Source organism: Stegastes partitus, unplaced genomic scaffold, assembly GCF_000690725.1.
Source record: "Stegastes partitus isolate 25-593 unplaced genomic scaffold, Stegastes_partitus-1.0.2 Scaffold651, whole genome shotgun sequence".
Classification (NCBI taxonomy): Eukaryota; Metazoa; Chordata; class Actinopteri; family Pomacentridae; genus Stegastes; species Stegastes partitus.
The window spans coordinates 229,309-247,375 of NW_007578382.1; the positions used below are offsets into that span (position 1 = coordinate 229,309).

The 18,067-nt window shown below is 43.6% G+C and overlaps 2 protein-coding genes across 2 annotated transcripts; one reads left to right on the plus strand and one right to left on the minus strand.

Annotated features, from left to right (window-relative positions):
* The first annotated feature begins 3,585 nt into the window (after nucleotides 1-3,585).
* Nucleotides 3,586-10,781, plus strand: LOC103363315 (iporin). Its single transcript, XM_008290018.1, has 9 exons — nucleotides 3,586-4,890; nucleotides 5,954-6,161; nucleotides 6,307-7,323; nucleotides 8,290-8,366; nucleotides 8,511-8,685; nucleotides 8,801-8,906; nucleotides 9,018-9,064; nucleotides 9,828-10,512; nucleotides 10,670-10,781. The coding sequence occupies exons 1-9, from the start codon at nucleotides 3,586-3,588 to the stop codon at nucleotides 10,779-10,781; spliced, it is 3,732 nt and encodes a 1,243-aa protein (XP_008288240.1).
* A 2,067-nt stretch (nucleotides 10,782-12,848) lies between these two features.
* Nucleotides 12,849-17,414, minus strand: cimip2b (ciliary microtubule inner protein 2B). Its single transcript, XM_008290019.1, has 6 exons — nucleotides 17,350-17,414; nucleotides 15,739-15,911; nucleotides 14,819-14,946; nucleotides 14,296-14,422; nucleotides 13,057-13,266; nucleotides 12,849-12,943 (listed from the first exon to the last, which is right to left on the minus strand). Exons 1-6 carry the CDS (start codon nucleotides 17,412-17,414, stop codon nucleotides 12,849-12,851), a joined length of 798 nt encoding a protein of 265 aa, XP_008288241.1.
* Between the last annotated feature and the right edge of the window lie 653 nt (nucleotides 17,415-18,067).

Consider the following 18,067-nt stretch of genomic DNA (forward strand, 5'->3'; position numbering starts at 1 on the left):
AAGCCTACTGATGTTTATTTTTATCATCCTTTAAAAAAAAAAAAAAAAGGAAAAAAACAGGTGTCTTGGATGCTGTGAGTCGCAGGGACTTCTGCCTCCTCATTGGCTGACGCCTCCGTGACGCAGCTCCTCATCCATCCTGAGCGGTGCCGAAGCGGCGGCGGCGTGGAGAGCCGCTGGATCTACCCGGACCTTCAGCACCGGACCGGCTCCGTCCCACTCAGCATCATAGTTTCTAATTCAAGGGTAAGCCGCAGATTTTAATTATCTGGTAACAGATCTGTAAATACCAGCTTTGTGATTAACATCTGACGCCTGAGCTGCGTCGAACAGGGCTGTAAAAAAAATAATAATGTTTGCATGATTTCTCGATGTAAGCATGCATGTATGAGGAAACTGCAAATAGAAGTCACCTGGAAGAAGAGGCTCACCTTTGGCTGAGGACTAGGTGATGCTCTTAACTGCTCGGCTGTGTTTTCATTCTCCTCTTTGATCTTGCTCTGTGTGATGATGGGGGTGTGTTTGTGTGCTCCACTTCTAAAGGAATCTAGATGCTACTTCTGCCATGGATGTTTCTTTTCCTTGGCATCCATGTGTGCACGCTCTCTCCCGTCTGGCATATTATCCTACTGAATGTCATCTTTGATAATCCAGAACCTCCTGAAACTTTCCCTCCTCTGTAATGAAGCCTCATTGCAGATCTCTCCTAACAAGCAGCATCCTGACCACAGTGGGCCTCTTCGCTCCATCCTTCACGTTGGATGGCTGACTTGACCTGACAGACATTTCCAGAAAAAAAAAAATTGTTCAGATAATCGCAGCCATGTCAGGCTTCGAGCTGCACTCAGAGCCGCTTGGCATAGATTTCTGGGTTGCAAGATAAGAAGACTTCCAGCAGGGTTAACACGCGAGCGGCGAGTCGGCTTTTGCATTGGAATGGTTTGTCCTCTGCAGACGACTGGTCTGTCACACTGGCCTACTTTACTGTGGTGTTGGAAAATAGTGGGGGCAGGATAATTCAGGGTTCAATAACGACATACATGACATTATTACTCAGAGTCAAATGACAATTCTTCTATTTAATGTGCTTCACTGACAGGCAAAACTAATTGTCAAACTTCTGTCAGCAGAGATTTGCAGGACCACATGCACATAATAGTTATTATTTACAGCAGCTGTAATGTACGAATCGTTTTCTGACACGGAGGGTACAAATTCATGTTCCACATTACATTCACTGGGGAAACGGTTTTGTCTTATGTGACTCACACTTTTACATCACACCTACACAGACACTGGGAGCAAAGAGAAGTGCCTGAGGAGGAAGCCTCCCTGTGATGAAAAGCCTTTCTGCTCTACCTGCACCTGAGCTGCAGCCAAAAGGAAAACATCTTCTTTGCTCTGAATTCATGCAAATAAATGTCAAGTAGTGGCATTTTTTACCCCAAAATAACATCTAATGGCAAGTCATCAACACATTTAGATATAAAATAATTTCTTTATTTGTGATTTATGTGATATTGACAGATAGTTATTCAGAACAGCTATTTATTGCAAGTGTCATAGTGTTTATAGTGAATGCTAATTGGTGATATCTGTCCCCAGAAGAGGCTATGATACTATATGATGCAATATATTAAACCTGCATTAATCCCACTGAGGGGAAATTTGCATTATTACAGAAGAAGACAGTGCAAATATTGAATAAATATCACTAGAAAAATAGAAATAAACAATATTTAGATTCAGATTGTCCAAATTCCCGTGGATGTGGAAATAAGAATATTGCACAAATCAGTGGTTTAAGTGAAAGAGTAAAAGAGTGAGGTGAAATACAGTATAATACCATAAAGCTTAAAAAGAAGTCAATGCAATAATGGTAATAATGCTGCAACCCTTTCTGGAAATATCAGACCAGAGATCAGACAGACTGCATGAAACAGAGTGTGCATAAAACCAAACTTCTAAAATGCTCAATTTTTATATTAGATTTCCAATTGCTGATGTAGACATGGTTGATTTATTTCATGTCGTCCCACATGGACCGCTACTAGACTTAAATTACACCCCACATGTCTTCATTTATGTCTAAAGCATGCTAACCAATACCTTATATTAGTGTCTTGTCTCTGATAAGATATAGATGAGGACATGTAGGTTTGAAGCAGTGGCCAAATGAACAAGCTACAAGCAGCTTTTCTACTGATTTCACAGGCAAGAAGAAACTTAAGAAAATCGTGTCTCCTCTTGTCTTAATAATACGCAACAAATAACCCAATTTATGAGGGATGGTATGTGTCTTTTAGAGCAGCCACGACTGCCTGCGATCATGCTATTGATGTGTTTACTGTTTGTTGCTGTGACAAGGATTTAGTTAAGAAAAGAAAAACCTCCTCGTTGTGACCTGCATCTTCTTTAGGTTTATTATCTTTATGCGTAGCACAATCTGACTGCCTCGAACAGACGACTGTGTGACGTTAGAGATAAAGAACAAGACAGAAAATGTCTCCTAAACATGGTGTTCAGTGTAACAACAAGCACTAGTGTTTCTCCTCCTGTATGATCAAACATCATTAGCGCTCTCCAGTGTTTGAATATTTTATATGGCATTTGAGCACGCTTTGTAGTTATTTTTTTGTACTTATTTCTAACGTGTTTTGTGAAGGGAGGATGGCCGTTATTACGCTACCTGTGTGTGTTTTTTAAAACAGTACAATCAGGAGCACCTCGTATGAACACGGCAGAAGACTTTGCATTAACTAAACTGATGTGAAAGTGTATTTACTCTTAGCAGTGCCAGCGGAGCATCTCTGCAGTGCAGCTGCCCTAGTTACAGAGCAGCTGAGTAACTGTGAGAGACTGTGGTTGGCTCCGGCGGTGAGAGGAGGAGTTTGTTAATGGTTGACTGAATTATGGAGTGTAGGCTGCGCTGAGGGCCAGAGCCAGACGACACAGTCGGACTTAGACCGAAGGGACCAGCGATGAGAAGTGAAGGAGCAGACAGCAGCCTCCAGTTGTGCTTCATGTTTTCACCTTGTTCTGTTCTGCTGGGATGCTGTTTTTTTTTAATGTTTTGCTGATCAATAAAGTGTGTAATTAGGTCCCAGAGGCCATGAGGTCTGTCTCAGATATGCAGCTAGAAATTACACTGGATAATCTTGACACCTACACATGCAGTGTTTACTCCTTAATCGGTTTATGTGATGAGGCCTGAAGTCGAAAGATCTCTGAGGCCAGAAAACAGAGAAGCAGAACCTCAGGGATCAAAACAAACACCTCGGATGCAGATGCCAACAACGAAGATAAAAGTTTTCCAGAGTTCATTGAAATGCAGCGTTAAAGTCTTCACAGTTTGCATGAAATGTTCCCCTTATGAATTCAAACTACTCCTCAGTTTACTTTTATTACTGCTAAAGCTATTAATTTTATGCAGTATTTGTATCTTCTGTGGACTGTGTTGTTTTATCTACTCTTGTACTCCATCAGTACATTAATATAAATCTGTTTCTTTTGTGTTTGCTCCTCAGGGTTTAATCGTAGGAACATGGAGACAGCGTGGTCCGCGGCCCGGCCCCATCCAGCAGTATGATCGGAGCCTCCAGTCTCTCAGGTGACACCCTGATAGCCTGCCACTTCCCCGTGGTGCAGCTTCCCACCTGGCAGCTTCCCGTCCAGGCCCTGTGCGGCTCGGCCAAGAGGACCAGCCGGCTGTGCTCAGTGGGCCTGACCCGGGCCGTGTCCCTCCCAGAGCGGGACTCGCTCAACCGAGAGCATGCCTTCACCGGCGGCCGGAGGCATTTTTCCAGCAGCTACAGCAGCCTGAACGAGGACCGAGCGGAGGAGGAGGGCGCCAGCGACAGCAGCGGGAGGTATGACTCCACCTCGTCGCCAGAAGAGACGAGCTCCCACCTGAAGAAAGAAAGCTCCGGAGCTCGAGTCAGTCTGCGGTCGCACAACTCATTCCTGCCGAACACGGAGTTAGATGAGGAGGAGGAGGACGAAGATAGCGATGGAGACAATCTGCACAGATATCATGAGGACTCGTCTTTTGTGTTGCACGGAAACTCCAATTGGCCGTTAAGCAATGGAGCCGCGAATTACACTGTGTCCAATGGGGACTTGGACAGCGAATGGGGCAACGAAGGGACGATGCTGCGTACTGAGGGTGACCAGGAGTGGCTCTCTAACCAGCCCAACCAGATGGACTCGCTGCCACCTGAGTGCCAGTGCTTTCACAGGAGCAGATCTGGCATCACGGCGTGTTTAGAGCAGGACTCAGACAGACTGAAGGATAACATGTCCTGCTGCATCCACAGCCAGCACAAATGTTCCCCAGAGCTGCTGTCCAACAGAGAGTTTCCCAGCGATTCCTCCTGCAACAGTTCTGACGGCGTCCTGGTTAACTTCTGCACCATCTACAACAGGAGCAACAATCCCGCCACACCTTATGATCTCAGCAGCCCGGCGGTTCACCCCTCTCAGTCGACAGAGGGGTCCGTGTTCCTCAATCTCCAACCCGTTCCCCAAACCCCGAACGAGGACGTCCGTCCAGTTTACTCTCCCCCGAAAGAGGACATGGCGCTCTCTGCCTCCCGCTGGTCTCCTCAGGGCCTCGACTCCAACTGCAATCTTTACTCCCTGGAGCCGCTACCGCCGGGTCTGTCCTCTCTGGAGGTATCGGACCTGACAGCCTGTCTTCAAAGCCAGGCCACGCTGCCGATGGGGACAAACCAGAAGTACTACAAGCTCGTGACCTGCGACCTCTCGTCCCAGTCGCCCAGCCCGGCCTGGTCCAGCCTCACCAGCTGCCCTGAGGGGCAGAGCCGGAGCAGCCCCTTCCCTCCTGCTGTCGATCATAAGAAGGAACCACAGCACAGTGAAGTCAAGAAGGTAATTTGGGGGGAAAAAAAACCCATTCTCTCTAGTGGTGAATTAGATTATAGAAATTGAAAAATGAAAAAACAACGCAGAAATGTTGAAAAGAAAAGATTGCTTCTCAGGTAAAATAATTTATTTGATCAAAGCTGAAAACGGGTCAGTTTGTCTTAGTTGATAAAAGTTTTTTAGTTTTCACAGACGTCAGTTAGACTAAAATATGAAATATGAACATTCCCATTCTTACAAGCTATGTACTTTTTTTAAAAGAAACTTATCATAATAAATCAAATGCTTTATGGAGAGAAAACAAAATTAGTTTTTATGTAGCTCTGAAGTACACCTTCGATGGTTTTGACCACTTAGAGTAGTTTTTGGAAACAGCATCCAGACAAAAATCCATCCATCCATCATCTACACACCGCTTAATCCTCACTAGGGTCTTGGGGGGCTGGAGTCTATCCCAGCTGACTCAGGGTGAAGGCAGGTTCACCTGGACAGGTCACCAGTCTATCACAGGGCTACACTTAGAGACAGACAACCAAGCACACTCACATTCACACCTACGGACAATTTAGAATCACCAATTAACCTCAACATGTTTTTGGACCTTGTGGGAGGAAGCCGGAGAACCCTGAGAGAACCCACGCTGCACGGGGAGAACATGCAAACTCCACGCAGAAAGATCCTGGGTGTCCTCACCGGGATGCGAACCGGCGACCTTCTTGCTGTGAGACAACGGTGCTAACCACCGAGTCACCTTGCAGCCCTGAAGTTTCCTACTGGCTTGATTGATTATTGTAATTAAAACATACAATTGCAGCTGCAGACACACAGAAACCAAAGAGTATTTATTAGTCGTTTACAACATTATATAAAGTTCATTAGTTAAAACTGACCCCAGACATGTTTGTAAAGGGCTCTCAGTTTAAACAATGAAACCAACGGCTTCTTTAAAATAACATTTATGATTATGTGATGTAAAGTTGAAGGAGTTCTGCCTTTTCTTGTCTATCAGGACAAAGAGGATCAACAAAAGGAGAAGAGGGTCTCCTCTGCACGGTTGGACTCTTCTCAGCTTCACACCCTCGACTACCAGGTTGCCACCACCTCCACCGACAAATCCCCCTGCAGGAAGAAGCAAACGGGCAGCGTCCAGAACCTCTCCCACACGCCTGGTTCACTGTGCCCCAGCCAGTGTAGCCCACAGAGCAGCAAATGCCAAGACGCCAGAGCTCCGTCCACACAGCCATCTGTGCTCCAGGACCAGGAGCACAACAACACCGGTGCTGCTGAGAAGGGAAAGGCGACGGGTAAGAGAGAGAAATCAGGTTTTTATTCTGATTTGTTTGGGTCATGACGCAAAGAAAGATGAAGAACAGAAAGGTTTTGTTTTAGTAAGTGGCTCTAATATCTCCGTCTTCTTCTCAGGAGCTTTGGAGAAGGAAGTGTTTCGCTACAGTAAGGCCCAGAGGCCGACCTCGCTGCCCATCCAGCCCTTTGTCCTGATCCCCACGGGAAAACCTCAGTCCCAGGCCCAGCACCTCGGCTGTCTTCTTGAACAGTACCTGAACCAAAAGAGCAGCAAGTCTGGCAGCTCCCAGGAAGGCTCCAAGTCTACGGTGAAACGCAGCCAATGTTTTTCTAATCTCCAGCAGTCACCACTGGGCAACCTGTGCCCCGTCCTCCTGGAGGCTCCCTCCAGCTCCGACACCTGCTCGACCTGCACGCCGAGTCCAGAGTGCTTCACGCGCAGACATACATGGAGTCAGTCCAGCAGAAGCCAAGGAGGCCCCAGTCCGTGCACATCAAGGGGCAGCCTGGACCACAACATCCTAAAGCCCAGAATAGTTCAGGTGCAAGAAAAAACAAGTCCCTACTCGGGCAAAACGCAGACTAGCAGTTTTTTAAACCTGATGTCAGCTCCAAATCCATCCAACCTGGTTAAAATACCCACCTACCAGGACCTGATCCACCTCACCCCTGAGCAGAGCCAGGCCAGTCCTGAGCCCAAAAGTCCCGATCAGCCCCAAAGCCACACCTCCTACCAGCCAGTGTTCTCTCATACGCCGCCCACTTTACCCCTAACCACAGACAGCCATCACCCAGACAGGCAGGTGTCTCTGTCTCCTCCAGCGGCCTCCCTCCAGCAGCAGAAGTTCCCTCAGTACCGAGCAACACCTGCAGCTGACTCCGGCTTTTTTCACAGTAGTTTCACGGCTGCCCTCTCCTCGGTTGCTCCGCTTTCCTCTCTGAGTTCTCTCATCTCCTTGGCTGCTTCTGGGCTGCATCCACAGCAAATCCCAGACTCTACTGGCCCGAGTTCAAAGCCAAGTCAGAGCCATCACAGCGAATCTCTGATCCTGAGTGACAGGCCGCCCACAGAGTTCTGCCTCTCACCTGATACGTCTTATGAGTCCATGTCTATCAGCCATCTTCAGAGGAGAGGTGAGGGTCAACTACTGACTGATGCACTGTTTTATTTCCTATAAATGATGTGACACACAATTGATAAATTGGAATCTGAATGCAGTAAGAGGGACCGAGTCTCAGTAATGACTGGATCCCTCCCGGTTTGGATGGTCTAGCCAGTGATGAGCTGTTAAGAGCAGCAATAAAAAAAACTCACTGTGCTGCAGCAGTGCCTTCAATACCCTGAAGGGGCTTCCTCTCAAACATGACCTATTTTTAACTCTCCCTGCACAGGATTGGCTGAGCCTTCCTCTCTGTAGCCTATGTGTGTGCGCGACTGCAAGCTCAGAGAGAGGACGAGGGGGTGAGGATGTAGTAGAAACACTGCAAATGATTTATATCACAGCTAATCATTTTGTTTTAGTGGCACCATATGGGCCACTTGGTGTGAATTTGATTATGTAAATGTGAACCTTTTGCGATGCCTTGACGGAGGCTTTCGCAGCAGCAGCAGCGGCGAGGAGTCGGTGTGGCGCAGCACTGCAGGCAGGATCAACATGCATAAAGAATTTACCGTGACATTTGCAGAGGCTAGCCGGTACGAGACGAGGAACGAGGGGAAGGGGAAAGCAAGTCAATGAGGATCACTGCTGAGATGAAAAGTGACTCTTTCATCTCGAGTTCCCGTCCACATTTGCATTTGTGCAATATGATAATGAACCTTGAAAGCATTCTCTCATATTTCTGAGCATTGACCCACTTAGTGAGGTGGAAATCTTCTTAATTTTTGATTTCACTTGTGCAGTGCCTTCAGTTTAACTTGATAACACGAGAAAAGTGTTGAAACAAATTCATATTTACCAGAAACAAGCCAGATTTTATTCCAGCGACCAATAATAAGCAGAAATTGCATAAGATTGTGAGTCTTGCAGGGTTATATATACTGTAAATACAATATAAAGACGTCAGATTTGGTATCTGCCTGTTTGTCATTGTCTCCAGGCTTGCTGAGGTCTGTGAGCAGGGCGGTGGATTTGATCATGGCTCATTTTGGCAGCAGCAGAGACCCTGAAGAAAAGGTACAAATCTGCAGCTTCAAGCATCGTGACTGATGTGTCACAATGGAAAAGTGCCAAGTTGGTATCACTTACACTCTATGAAAGGAGTCAAATAACTTGTGTCAGCAACAAATCCTGCATTACATTTCTGTCCTTGTGCCACAGATGCGTCTCGGTAACAGCTCATACAGTCCCACAATCGCCGGTCTGGTCCTGGAGCACTTGTGTCCAGCGTTACAGAACATTTTAGAAGATGGTCTTCGGGATCACAAACTGGATTTCATCATCGGGCAGCGCCGTAACCACTCCTGGAACGTGGTGGAAATCTCCACTAGGATTGGTAAACATGATTATTAGTAATCAAGACTGGAGGAGCTAAGCATTTGTTTGTGGTGCACTATTCGTCCTCACCTCTTTGATGAGCATTTTCCGGTCTTTGTCCAACTCTGCTCCAGGTCCATCCACCAAGGTCCTTCACAGCCTGGTCTCCAAAATCAGACAGTGTCCTCAGCTCACCAGCCACTGCATGAGACTGAGAGCCTTCCTCATGGGCCTGCTGAAGTAAGTTATCTTTGATATTAGTAAAGACGAAAATAAAGAATAAGAATGATACCAAAAATAGCAGACACATAAAACCATTGATTTTTTTGTTGGGTATGTGTTCTCTGACAGCTTGAGAGCTTTGGAGTTCTGGCTCAGTCACCTTCAGGGTCAAAAAGGTGAGCGCACAGTCAATTTAATGTACTCTTTTTTTAGTTTTTTGCCACACTAGCAATTGTAAACTGTCTAATAAAGATGGATGACTACTGTTTTAAAGCCTTGAGTTTAGAATTTGTCTGTCCAAACTGGATGTGACAAATGAAGGTTGACTCTGAGAACTCATGGGTGCTATGCATGCGTACATGATAATGATTTGTCAATTACAAGGTAGCCCCACCAAAGAGAATATCCCTCTTTGTCATCTATTTTACTCTAAATGGGAACATAATTTAGAAAATAAACATCATGCTGTGTTGAAGAAGACTTAAAATTAGTGATTGAGACCAGAAACTAGTTCAAAAAACATTTACTGAGCTAATAAATCAAGTGAGAAGTAGAGTCATCAGGGTTGTTTTTGCAGCCAGTGGAGTCGCCCCCTGCTGGCCGTTAGAAAAAATACAAGTTTAAAGCACTTCTGCTTTACTCCACCTTGCATATATACTGTATGATAGCTTTAGGAAGCCATAGCTCAGGTGGGCTGTCCCTATTTAGCTTAACAACTAAATAGATTGTAATGGAAGCTGAAATCCTGATTTAGCACCATTGTAAAGTCAATATGATGTTTTGTCTGATACCTTCAGTCCAGTACTAAACTTTAGTTTGTGTACTCATGCTTAGTGCTAATTAGGAATTGTTCATATGCTAATGTGCTAACCTGCTATGATGATTATGGTGAGCATAATCTGCAAAACATGAGAATTTCAGTCGTGTGTCTCTCCTCAGATGTCGTGACCACATACTACCACTCCTGGGGCTTCCTGTCCATGACCCTGGGCCAGTGTCAGCCCTTGTTTCAAGAGCTGCTGCTTCTCCTGCAGCCACTTTCTGTGTTGCCCTTCGACCTCAACTTGCTCCTGGAGCCCCGACTGTTACACCACAGACAGCTATGTTCAGAGGAGGAGAGCGCCTCCCCACCTCAGCCCTGCTCAGCCCTTTTGGTGACCAGCTGGCCGAGACTGCAAGCCGACAAGAAGTTATACAGCAGCTACAGCAGTCAGCCAACTAAGATTTCGCACCCAGCAGGCCTGCATCACCACGAGTCTCTCAGCTCTCAGAATTCAAGTTGCTACAAGCAGCAGCAGCAGCAGCGTGGAGGTGTGCAGGCCAACAGGAGTCCAGTGCTAGCTCCCATCCCAGAGTGGCAGCCAAAGGAGCCTGACCTTGTGGAAGGTGTGGCCGAGGGAGAGGACGGCAGCCAAAATTATGCAGATACTTGGTTTCAAATAAGCATGGACAGCAGGCAAGAAGACAGGAGATCAGAGAAGGACTGTGGGACCCCGAATTCATCAAGCGCCGTGCAGAGTCCCTATCAGGGTGGGCTGCGCTGGGCCAAACTGTTCGGAGCAGCTGATTCTTCCACCAAAGCACAGACAATTTCTCAGAGTCACACTGAAGCACAAAGCAGAAGGTAAGACGCAGTGAGCAATGAAACAGATTCTGCTGTTTGATTTTGGTGATAATCTGTGTTTCTCCTTAATCCCAAGGTTTTTATTTGTGCAATCTGGATTGATGAAAGGCTGACGATGTGACATTCTGGTCAACATTTCTTTATCATCTTCTCACAGGCAGCGGCGACCATCGCAGTGGCTACATCTGGACAGATCGCAGCTGGGACGGCTGGCTCAGTCCATCAGGTCGATGAAGCTGGTGGGAGCTCAGACTGACAAGCGCTGCTAAAAAAACCGAACTCACAGCGAGAGGGGGGGACTGTTTACTGTAATAACACAAGTCTTAAATGCATGAAAAAAAAAATACATACACAGTGCTTAACTACACTGCTGAACTGATAAGAAAGCACAGAAGTGCGAGATTAACCGCTCTGGCAGTGGCCCATATTCATCAAGCTTTGCGTTGCCTCAGCTATTTGTAAATCCACTGCTGAGCGTGTGTTCCTTCTGAGTTCTCGTCTTAATCATCAGCTGCAGCAAGCATTTGTTTCGCATCACAAACTGTAGCATGACAGCCAAAAACTTACAGTTTAAGCTGCAAATCCTTATATAATGACTAACCAATAATATGTAGGTGCTTAAATGTGTTTATTTTTATATGTGTTTCAGTTATTAGTGCTCTTGAGTTGAAAGTATCTGATTGTGCTCATCTAAGTTCTGTAGCAAGTCATTACATTTGACATTTAGTTCTTGTATTTTAGGGTAAATAACACATTTTTGTGCCATGTTATTGAAAATATTACAGTTTTTAAAACAGCATTTTCAAGTTTTAGGTCAAATATGTCAAGCACATTTTATATTAAGGGATCGGTGGTTAGCACCGTTGCCTCACAGCTAGAAGGTCGCTGGTTCACGTCCTGATGAGAACACCCGGGATCTTTCTCCGTGGAGTCTCCATGTTCTCCCCATGCAGCGTGGGTTCTCTCCGGGTTCTCCAGCTTCCTCCCACACAGTCTAAAAACATGCTGAGGTTAATTGGTGATTCTAAATTGTCCGTAGGTGTGAATGTGAGTGTGCTTGGTTGTCTGTCTCTAAGTGTAGCCCTGTGATAGACTGGTTACCTGTCCAGGTGAACCTGCCTTCACCCTGAGTCAGCTGGGATAGACTCCAGACCCCCATGACCCTAGTGAGGATTAAGGAGAGTATAGATGATGGATGGATGGACATATTATCTTTCTATCACTGTCTATAAATATAGTGACAAATCTTTCTCAAATTGATAGTTTCTGTTGTGCAACCGGCTCCTGGTTTTAAAACATCTCTCAGTTGTTGTTTTTTCAGTGGACTTTTTGTGCTCATACTGTGAGGTGACATTTAAGGTCCTGAACTCTTTTCCAGGACGCAGCTTGATGAATAAGGGCCAATGCCACAATCTGCCTTTGCACTCTTGAATAACCACAATTAGGTGCTTATGCTACTCCCCTTTGTATTTCCCGTAGGCGAATATCAATCATGAAAAATGTGAATATTGATCTGCTGTAGACTGTTGGACATTCTTGTGGTGCGAAACTATCCATTTTTTCATTTGTCACTGTCGGTCTCTGCATAGCTCTGTCTCTTTCCTTTTATTGATAAGTGGAAGAAGAAAAAAGAAAAAAGCAATACACTCTTACCAGTGCCAAATATGCCACACACACACACACACACACCAGCCTCTTGTAGTAGATTATCAGTGATGGTTTTATTCCCAGTAATTTGCTTCTTTTTTTTTCCTCCAGCATGGATTTACTGTACGTGCATGAACATACAGCAGGATTTTTTTTCTTGACCTCAAAACTTCCTCTCGATGTTTTTTTTATAGGTGTAGACATTTTCCGGCATGGGGAATTTTAAATTCATGGATGAGTGGTTGATGTCTTCCAGGGAGTTTGCTCAGCTGCACAACTATGAGCCCTCTTGTGGCTGTTTCAGGTATTTAACTGTGTGTCAGGTATATTTTTTGATGGACTGGTGTTGAGATAAGATGGAGGAAAATGAAGATGTGTTCTCTGCGTTTGCCGAATAGAGAAATTTTTTTTAATCGTAGTGCGATGATGTGAAGTCTGTGAAACTGTTCCACCTTGTTTTATCCTCTGAATGCTTCCTCTGATGCCCAGTGACAATCAGCCTCTGTCAGTAAAGACTCTACATGTTTACCTGTTTGCTCTGTCCTGTGCCAGATCTTCTTTTTTTTTTACAATCCAGCAAATTGTTTTCATGGAAATGTTAAGACTTCCTTATAGGTTGTTGGATGTGAATCAAGTTACAACCTCATGGTGATTTAATGATCGTTTTATTGAGGTGTGTGTGTGTGTTTTTATGGCTTTTCCAGAAGGATCCTTTTGATGCCGCTCTTTTCCAGGGCATTCCTGGAAAGCTGACCGAAGGTCTGCCCGTACATGAACTTGTATCCTGTAGGACGGTGTAGCGTTAGTCACTCGATGTTTACCCCCTGATTAACTGAATTTATATTTCAGCAACATCTATAATTTAGCTTATCAGGAGGCATTTGCTGGCGCACAAACCTGGGATGTGTCCCGCGAATGACGGCACCACACCTCTGTCGGATGGATAGATTGAGGGCAGAGGAGGTGTCGAACTGTTCATTTTGCCTTGAAGGTCTTTGGATGTAAGGTAACTGTGCTGCCTTCCAGACTGGACCAGCGCCTGCTTGGTGATGACGGGGTAACCTTTGCCAATCAGGAAGCGAGATTTTGGCACGTGTCCTGTAAATCCTGCAAAAGAGACGCCACTTTGTAAGACCTTCAGAGTTCATTAGTAGCTCTCTTCTTACAACTCTGCAGCTCTACGTTGTCTTTTTTAGCCTTTTTTTCTGCTCTAAATGAAAACAAACTGGCTGTTCTCTAACTGTTCAGCACCAGATTGCAAACAGACAAAGAAAACAACTTGTGATTAGAAGTTAAATACAGGGGAAGGGAGGAATATTTGTGTAACACATTTTACCATCAAACTGCTTTATGTCTTATACATGAACTCAATTAGACTAGATATAAAAAAGGCCCAGACAGCTGTCAGCTGGATGAAGATCCGACTTCAGCTGTTGTTCTGTGTTTCAGACAATTGTTTACTAAAATGTTGGACGTATAAACGATACATGGCCATAGCGTTTTATTAGTAGCAGATCTAATTTACAGAATTGAAATCTGACGGTCGGTGGCGGTTCTTTTGTTTTTGTCATTGGCTCATGTGAACGAAGGAAAACAGGCTAAATGCTTCCCCACCTTTCAAACTAAACTAGTAAATTACCATTCTATTAACCCTTATCATAACCCCTAATTGATATGCTGAGCTGATATGCTTGTTAAAAAATGCTAAAAGCTAAAGTCCTGTCACAGAGCTATTTTAATGAAGCTGGGATTGAACTCTGGGCTCTGTGTTTAGCTCACCGCCTGAGCCGCAGCCACCAAAACACCAATCATTTGCTAATTTCGGGTTCTTTCTGTCGGCAGGTGTCTTACAACGTTCCAACCAATCACAGCCACAGAGCGAAGAAAACACTCACTTTGCTTTGCTGTGATTGGTTGTTCAACTTTGCGTTGGAACTGTGCAGCAGCTAAATAATCAATCAAAAGGCGGATTGGTTGGATTGCTCAGCGTTGTCGGTGTTTACGACTGAGTTTTGCTGCCCCCAAGTGGCTGATTGGGGTAATGCGGGTTACAGGCCCGCTGCCAGTATCAGCTGTAGCATAAAGTAAGCCATGGATGTGTTTTATTGGACAGCTGTGACAGTCCTCTGTGAATACCTGAGACGAAGTACTTGTGTGGGTTGTCATCATCCATTGAATACGGTCGTCCAGCAGGCGTGAAGATCTGTCCGGGCTCGTAGGAGATCGCTTTGTTGGATATCAGTGTCAAAGGTGGCTTGAGTCTCTGGTCAGAAGACAAGATCATGTGACACATCTGTTCGTTATAATTACAAATATTTTATACAACAATGTATACTTAGCACCAATAATACCAATAAATACAAGATGCAAAGCCATCCCAGTTAAAATGACATCATAAAACTGGTCATACTGGTGATCATTTCTTTTAATCGTCTGTATAAAAGCCATTCATTTGAAGCTCAGAGTCATAATTAATGACACTGCGGTTGGTCCGACCCCTGCGGTGGATTAAATGACAGCGATGTGACACTGGAGCTGGATAATTAAACCAACCTGGTGTCGCGTCAACATGAGTGTGTGTGTGTGTGTGTGCGGCGACAAAGCAACAGCGTGTGTGTGTCTGAAACAGAGAGTTTACATCAGTGTGTTGAATCCTGACAGCAGCTGGCAGGTTCTCCGACTGCTGCTGGAGCTTTTCTTGTCTTTCCTGACTGAACTCGGTGAGCGCTTTATGGCATCCTTCAGAGTAGCTGCAGGCAAAGTAGTTCTGACTCCTCGGGATAAAACCTACAAGAGAAACGAGCATCGTTAAAGGTCCAGTTCACCCAAACTTCTGGTTCTGTCTGGACATGAGGAGACTTTTCTTTTGTTGTTGTGGTTTATTCATATAGAAACAAGACATTTTGGAACGATGTGCTGTTGATGAATGGATTAAATTCTGTTCACCTCAAACTGAATCACTGCAGCAGAGACTTAATGAACACATGAACCCTCCTTTTACCTTCAGATTAACTGCCTTTTTTTGTATCCTTGGGTTCAGTTTGACCCCAGCAATTTAAACCTCCAGACCAGAAAATATCATAATTAAAATTATTACCCAAGTTTATGTGTAAATAGCCCTTTAAATAAAAAAATATGTCAGTGACTTATTTAGAGATGTTAAACATTGAATGGGATCAAATTGACCCCAAAGATAAGAGGAGGGTTCAGTCGTTTTTCATTAAACGTGTGATTATCACTTCCAAAAAGTGTAAAAGCACAAGAACAATGACTTTAACTTTTAATAAATATCCTACTAGTTGTGTGGCCTTGTCACCCACCCACACTGCTGTATTGATTTTCAACCCTGTCCCACTTAACCCTCAGCTTATTCTTCATAATTTAGCAGCTTGGACACAGATTGTTTGTCTCGTGTTGCTGTGAGAACTCTGAGGTTATAACACACATGCTGCTGTTGGCGTTTCACATCACTAAACGCTAACACGTTTACTAAACTATGCAGGTGTGTTCATATGAAATGATTTTCCTCTGAGGTGTTCAGTTACGTTGTTGACCCTCCGCTCAGTGTGTGACACCAGCCTGTGTATCCTGGTATCATCCTCTTCAGGTTACTGTCAGCGAGGCCTCTCGGTGTCGGACCGGTGTCGGAGTCTTTGGAGGGGACGAGCTCAGGTCGGGTCAGCAGCTCAGCCGTCAGCCTTCCGTAGGACTTTCCGATGTTAAACTTGAGCTGCGGGCAATATCCTGCATATCTAAATAACAAATAATAAAAAAAAAGTCAAGCAGATATAAAGCTAGAGATATATAAATGTAGCCGACAGTAGTTTTGATTTTAGCAGATTTAACAAACAACCTCTCAGGAAAAATTAGGATTTTACACTGAAGTGGACACAGGGCCCAAAGAGTCTGAGGGAGAGGTTATAGTTTACATTTCTTGTTGACAAATCAATCAAACAGCACAAAAGAGATTAATTCATTGTTGGCAGGAGGTTCATAAGAGTTCACATAAAGGATTTCATTCGGACATTTTATTTAAACTTTTATTTTGTACTTTGGTTACAAGTCATCACATGAGACTACCACTAATATCAGTTATCTATTATGGATTTTGAGTGCAGCCAGACAGGAATATACTTGAAAACCAGAAATATCCACAATAGATGATTTGACTGACTTCATTCACGATGTCCTCTAGATGGAAAGAATCACTGTCAAACTGCAACGTTCTGAAACAAACGTTCAAACTGTCCAACCATCGTTAGTTTAATGTGGATTTTCTAATTTTCTATCCATTCAGTAGATTAATGTGAGCATCAGGAAAACAAACCTCTGTCTTCAGGATTTATTAAATCTGGATTATTATTTCGTAAAGGTTTTTTTTCTCCTTTGTCTTTTTCTTAGTTTTATTTTCCTAATTTTATTAATATTTTCATTTCTTTTAATGATCCTTATATGCTCGTATTTATGAGCGTTTAGTATCGCCTTTTGCTAAAATTGTTGTTTTGCAGAAGCACATTTTAGGTTTCGTATGCAGCAAAAGGTGCTATCTATCTATCTATCTATCTATCTATCTATCTATCTATCTATCTATCTATCTATCTATCTATCTATCTATCTATCTATCTATAAATTTTCACGTACAAGTGCCTCATAACTGTACATTAATATATATTCAATATACACTAAAGTACTATATATTTGTTATTATCATTATTATTATTATTATTATTATTATTGTGAATGCCTGACAACAAAACATTAAGGGGGGTCGTGAACTTTGTATTGAATTATACTTTATAATACTTTAGTAAATGAAACTTCTGTGCTTATTTAAAGTATTAATATATTTGTTAAAATTTGATTTTGCAGAAGTCCATGTCAGTTCTTGCCTCTTGCTGTAAAATAAAAAATTTTAAAAAATAAAAAAGAATTATATATATGAATAAATATATAAATACACACACTATGAGGACATCCTCCGGTACAGTATCTCAGATCTGTATATCAGACCAGCAGCTCCTTCTCGTTTCCAGCTCGCTCCTCTGCAGGAGGTCTCAGCTCTGAGTTCATGTTTCTGCTTCGATCAGCTGCAGTCATTTAACGACATTTAAACCTCACACAGCCACACGGTTTCCTCGCCTTAAGCACTAAAACCAGAGGCTATCGTTACGGTATGTGTGCTGCACTTACCCCGGGATGTAGGGTGGGTTCGGTGCGAGCAGAGCTTTGCTGACTCTGGGTCCGTACCGGTCCATGTCTCAGGTTCTCTGAGCTGTTGACTGGTTGCTACAGAATCAGCCTGAAACACAGTCCTGCTGCCATGGAGGGCTTTAACACAACCCTCTGCTCTAATACTGCTCTAATACTACTGTAATACTGATCTAATACTACAGTAATACTACTACAATACTCGTGTCTACAGAACTTTTCCTGTGCAGCACTTCAGCTCTATTATTAATGTGTTGATGTTTAGTTGATTTGCAGCCACATTTTGTTCTTCTGCATCTATCTATATAAAAAACTCACCAAAACAACAGAGATCATTAAAACCAATCTTTATAGTCTCTCCGAATATTTTTAACACACAAATAAACGAACATGAGAATTTTATTCCAAACTGATTTTCTCAGAAAACAAAATAAAATGCTCAATGTCGCCCCCTAGCGTCCCCCTGCTGAAACTAACCATGAAGAGCTTCAGAAATACTTAATTTTATTCAATCAGCTTAATACAGACATCTCAGCTGCTTTCAAATTAGACTTCATAGTCAAAAAAATAAATAAATAAATAAATAAAGGGGGAAAATGTGATCTAAATTTTAAATTGTGAAAAAAACACATGAACAATAACAGACAATAAAGGTTGGTTACTGCACACTTTTATTTAAAATAAATACATTAATTTATAT

Excerpts from the sequence above, each read along its gene's own strand:
- LOC103363315 (XM_008290018.1), top strand. The coding sequence starts at position 3,586 with ATGATCGGAGCCTCCAGTCTCTCAGGTGACACCCTGATAGCCTGCCAC. Across the intron at positions 4,891-5,953 it reads AGCACAGTGAAGTCAAGAAG|CTTCACACCCTCGACTACCA; the intron begins GTAATTTGGGGG and ends GACTCTTCTCAG. Across the intron at positions 8,907-9,017 it reads TTCCTCATGGGCCTGCTGAA|CTTGAGAGCTTTGGAGTTCT; the intron begins GTAAGTTATCTT and ends GTTCTCTGACAG.
- cimip2b (XM_008290019.1), bottom strand. The coding sequence starts at position 17,414 with ATGGACCGGTACGGACCCAGAGTCAGCAAAGCTCTGCTCGCACCGAAC. Across the intron at positions 14,947-15,738 it reads GATGATACCAGGATACACAG|GTTTTATCCCGAGGAGTCAG; the intron begins GCTGGTGTCACA and ends TTTCTCTTGTAG. Across the intron at positions 12,944-13,056 it reads ATTCGCGGGACACATCCCAG|GATACAAGTTCATGTACGGG; the intron begins GTTTGTGCGCCA and ends ACCGTCCTACAG.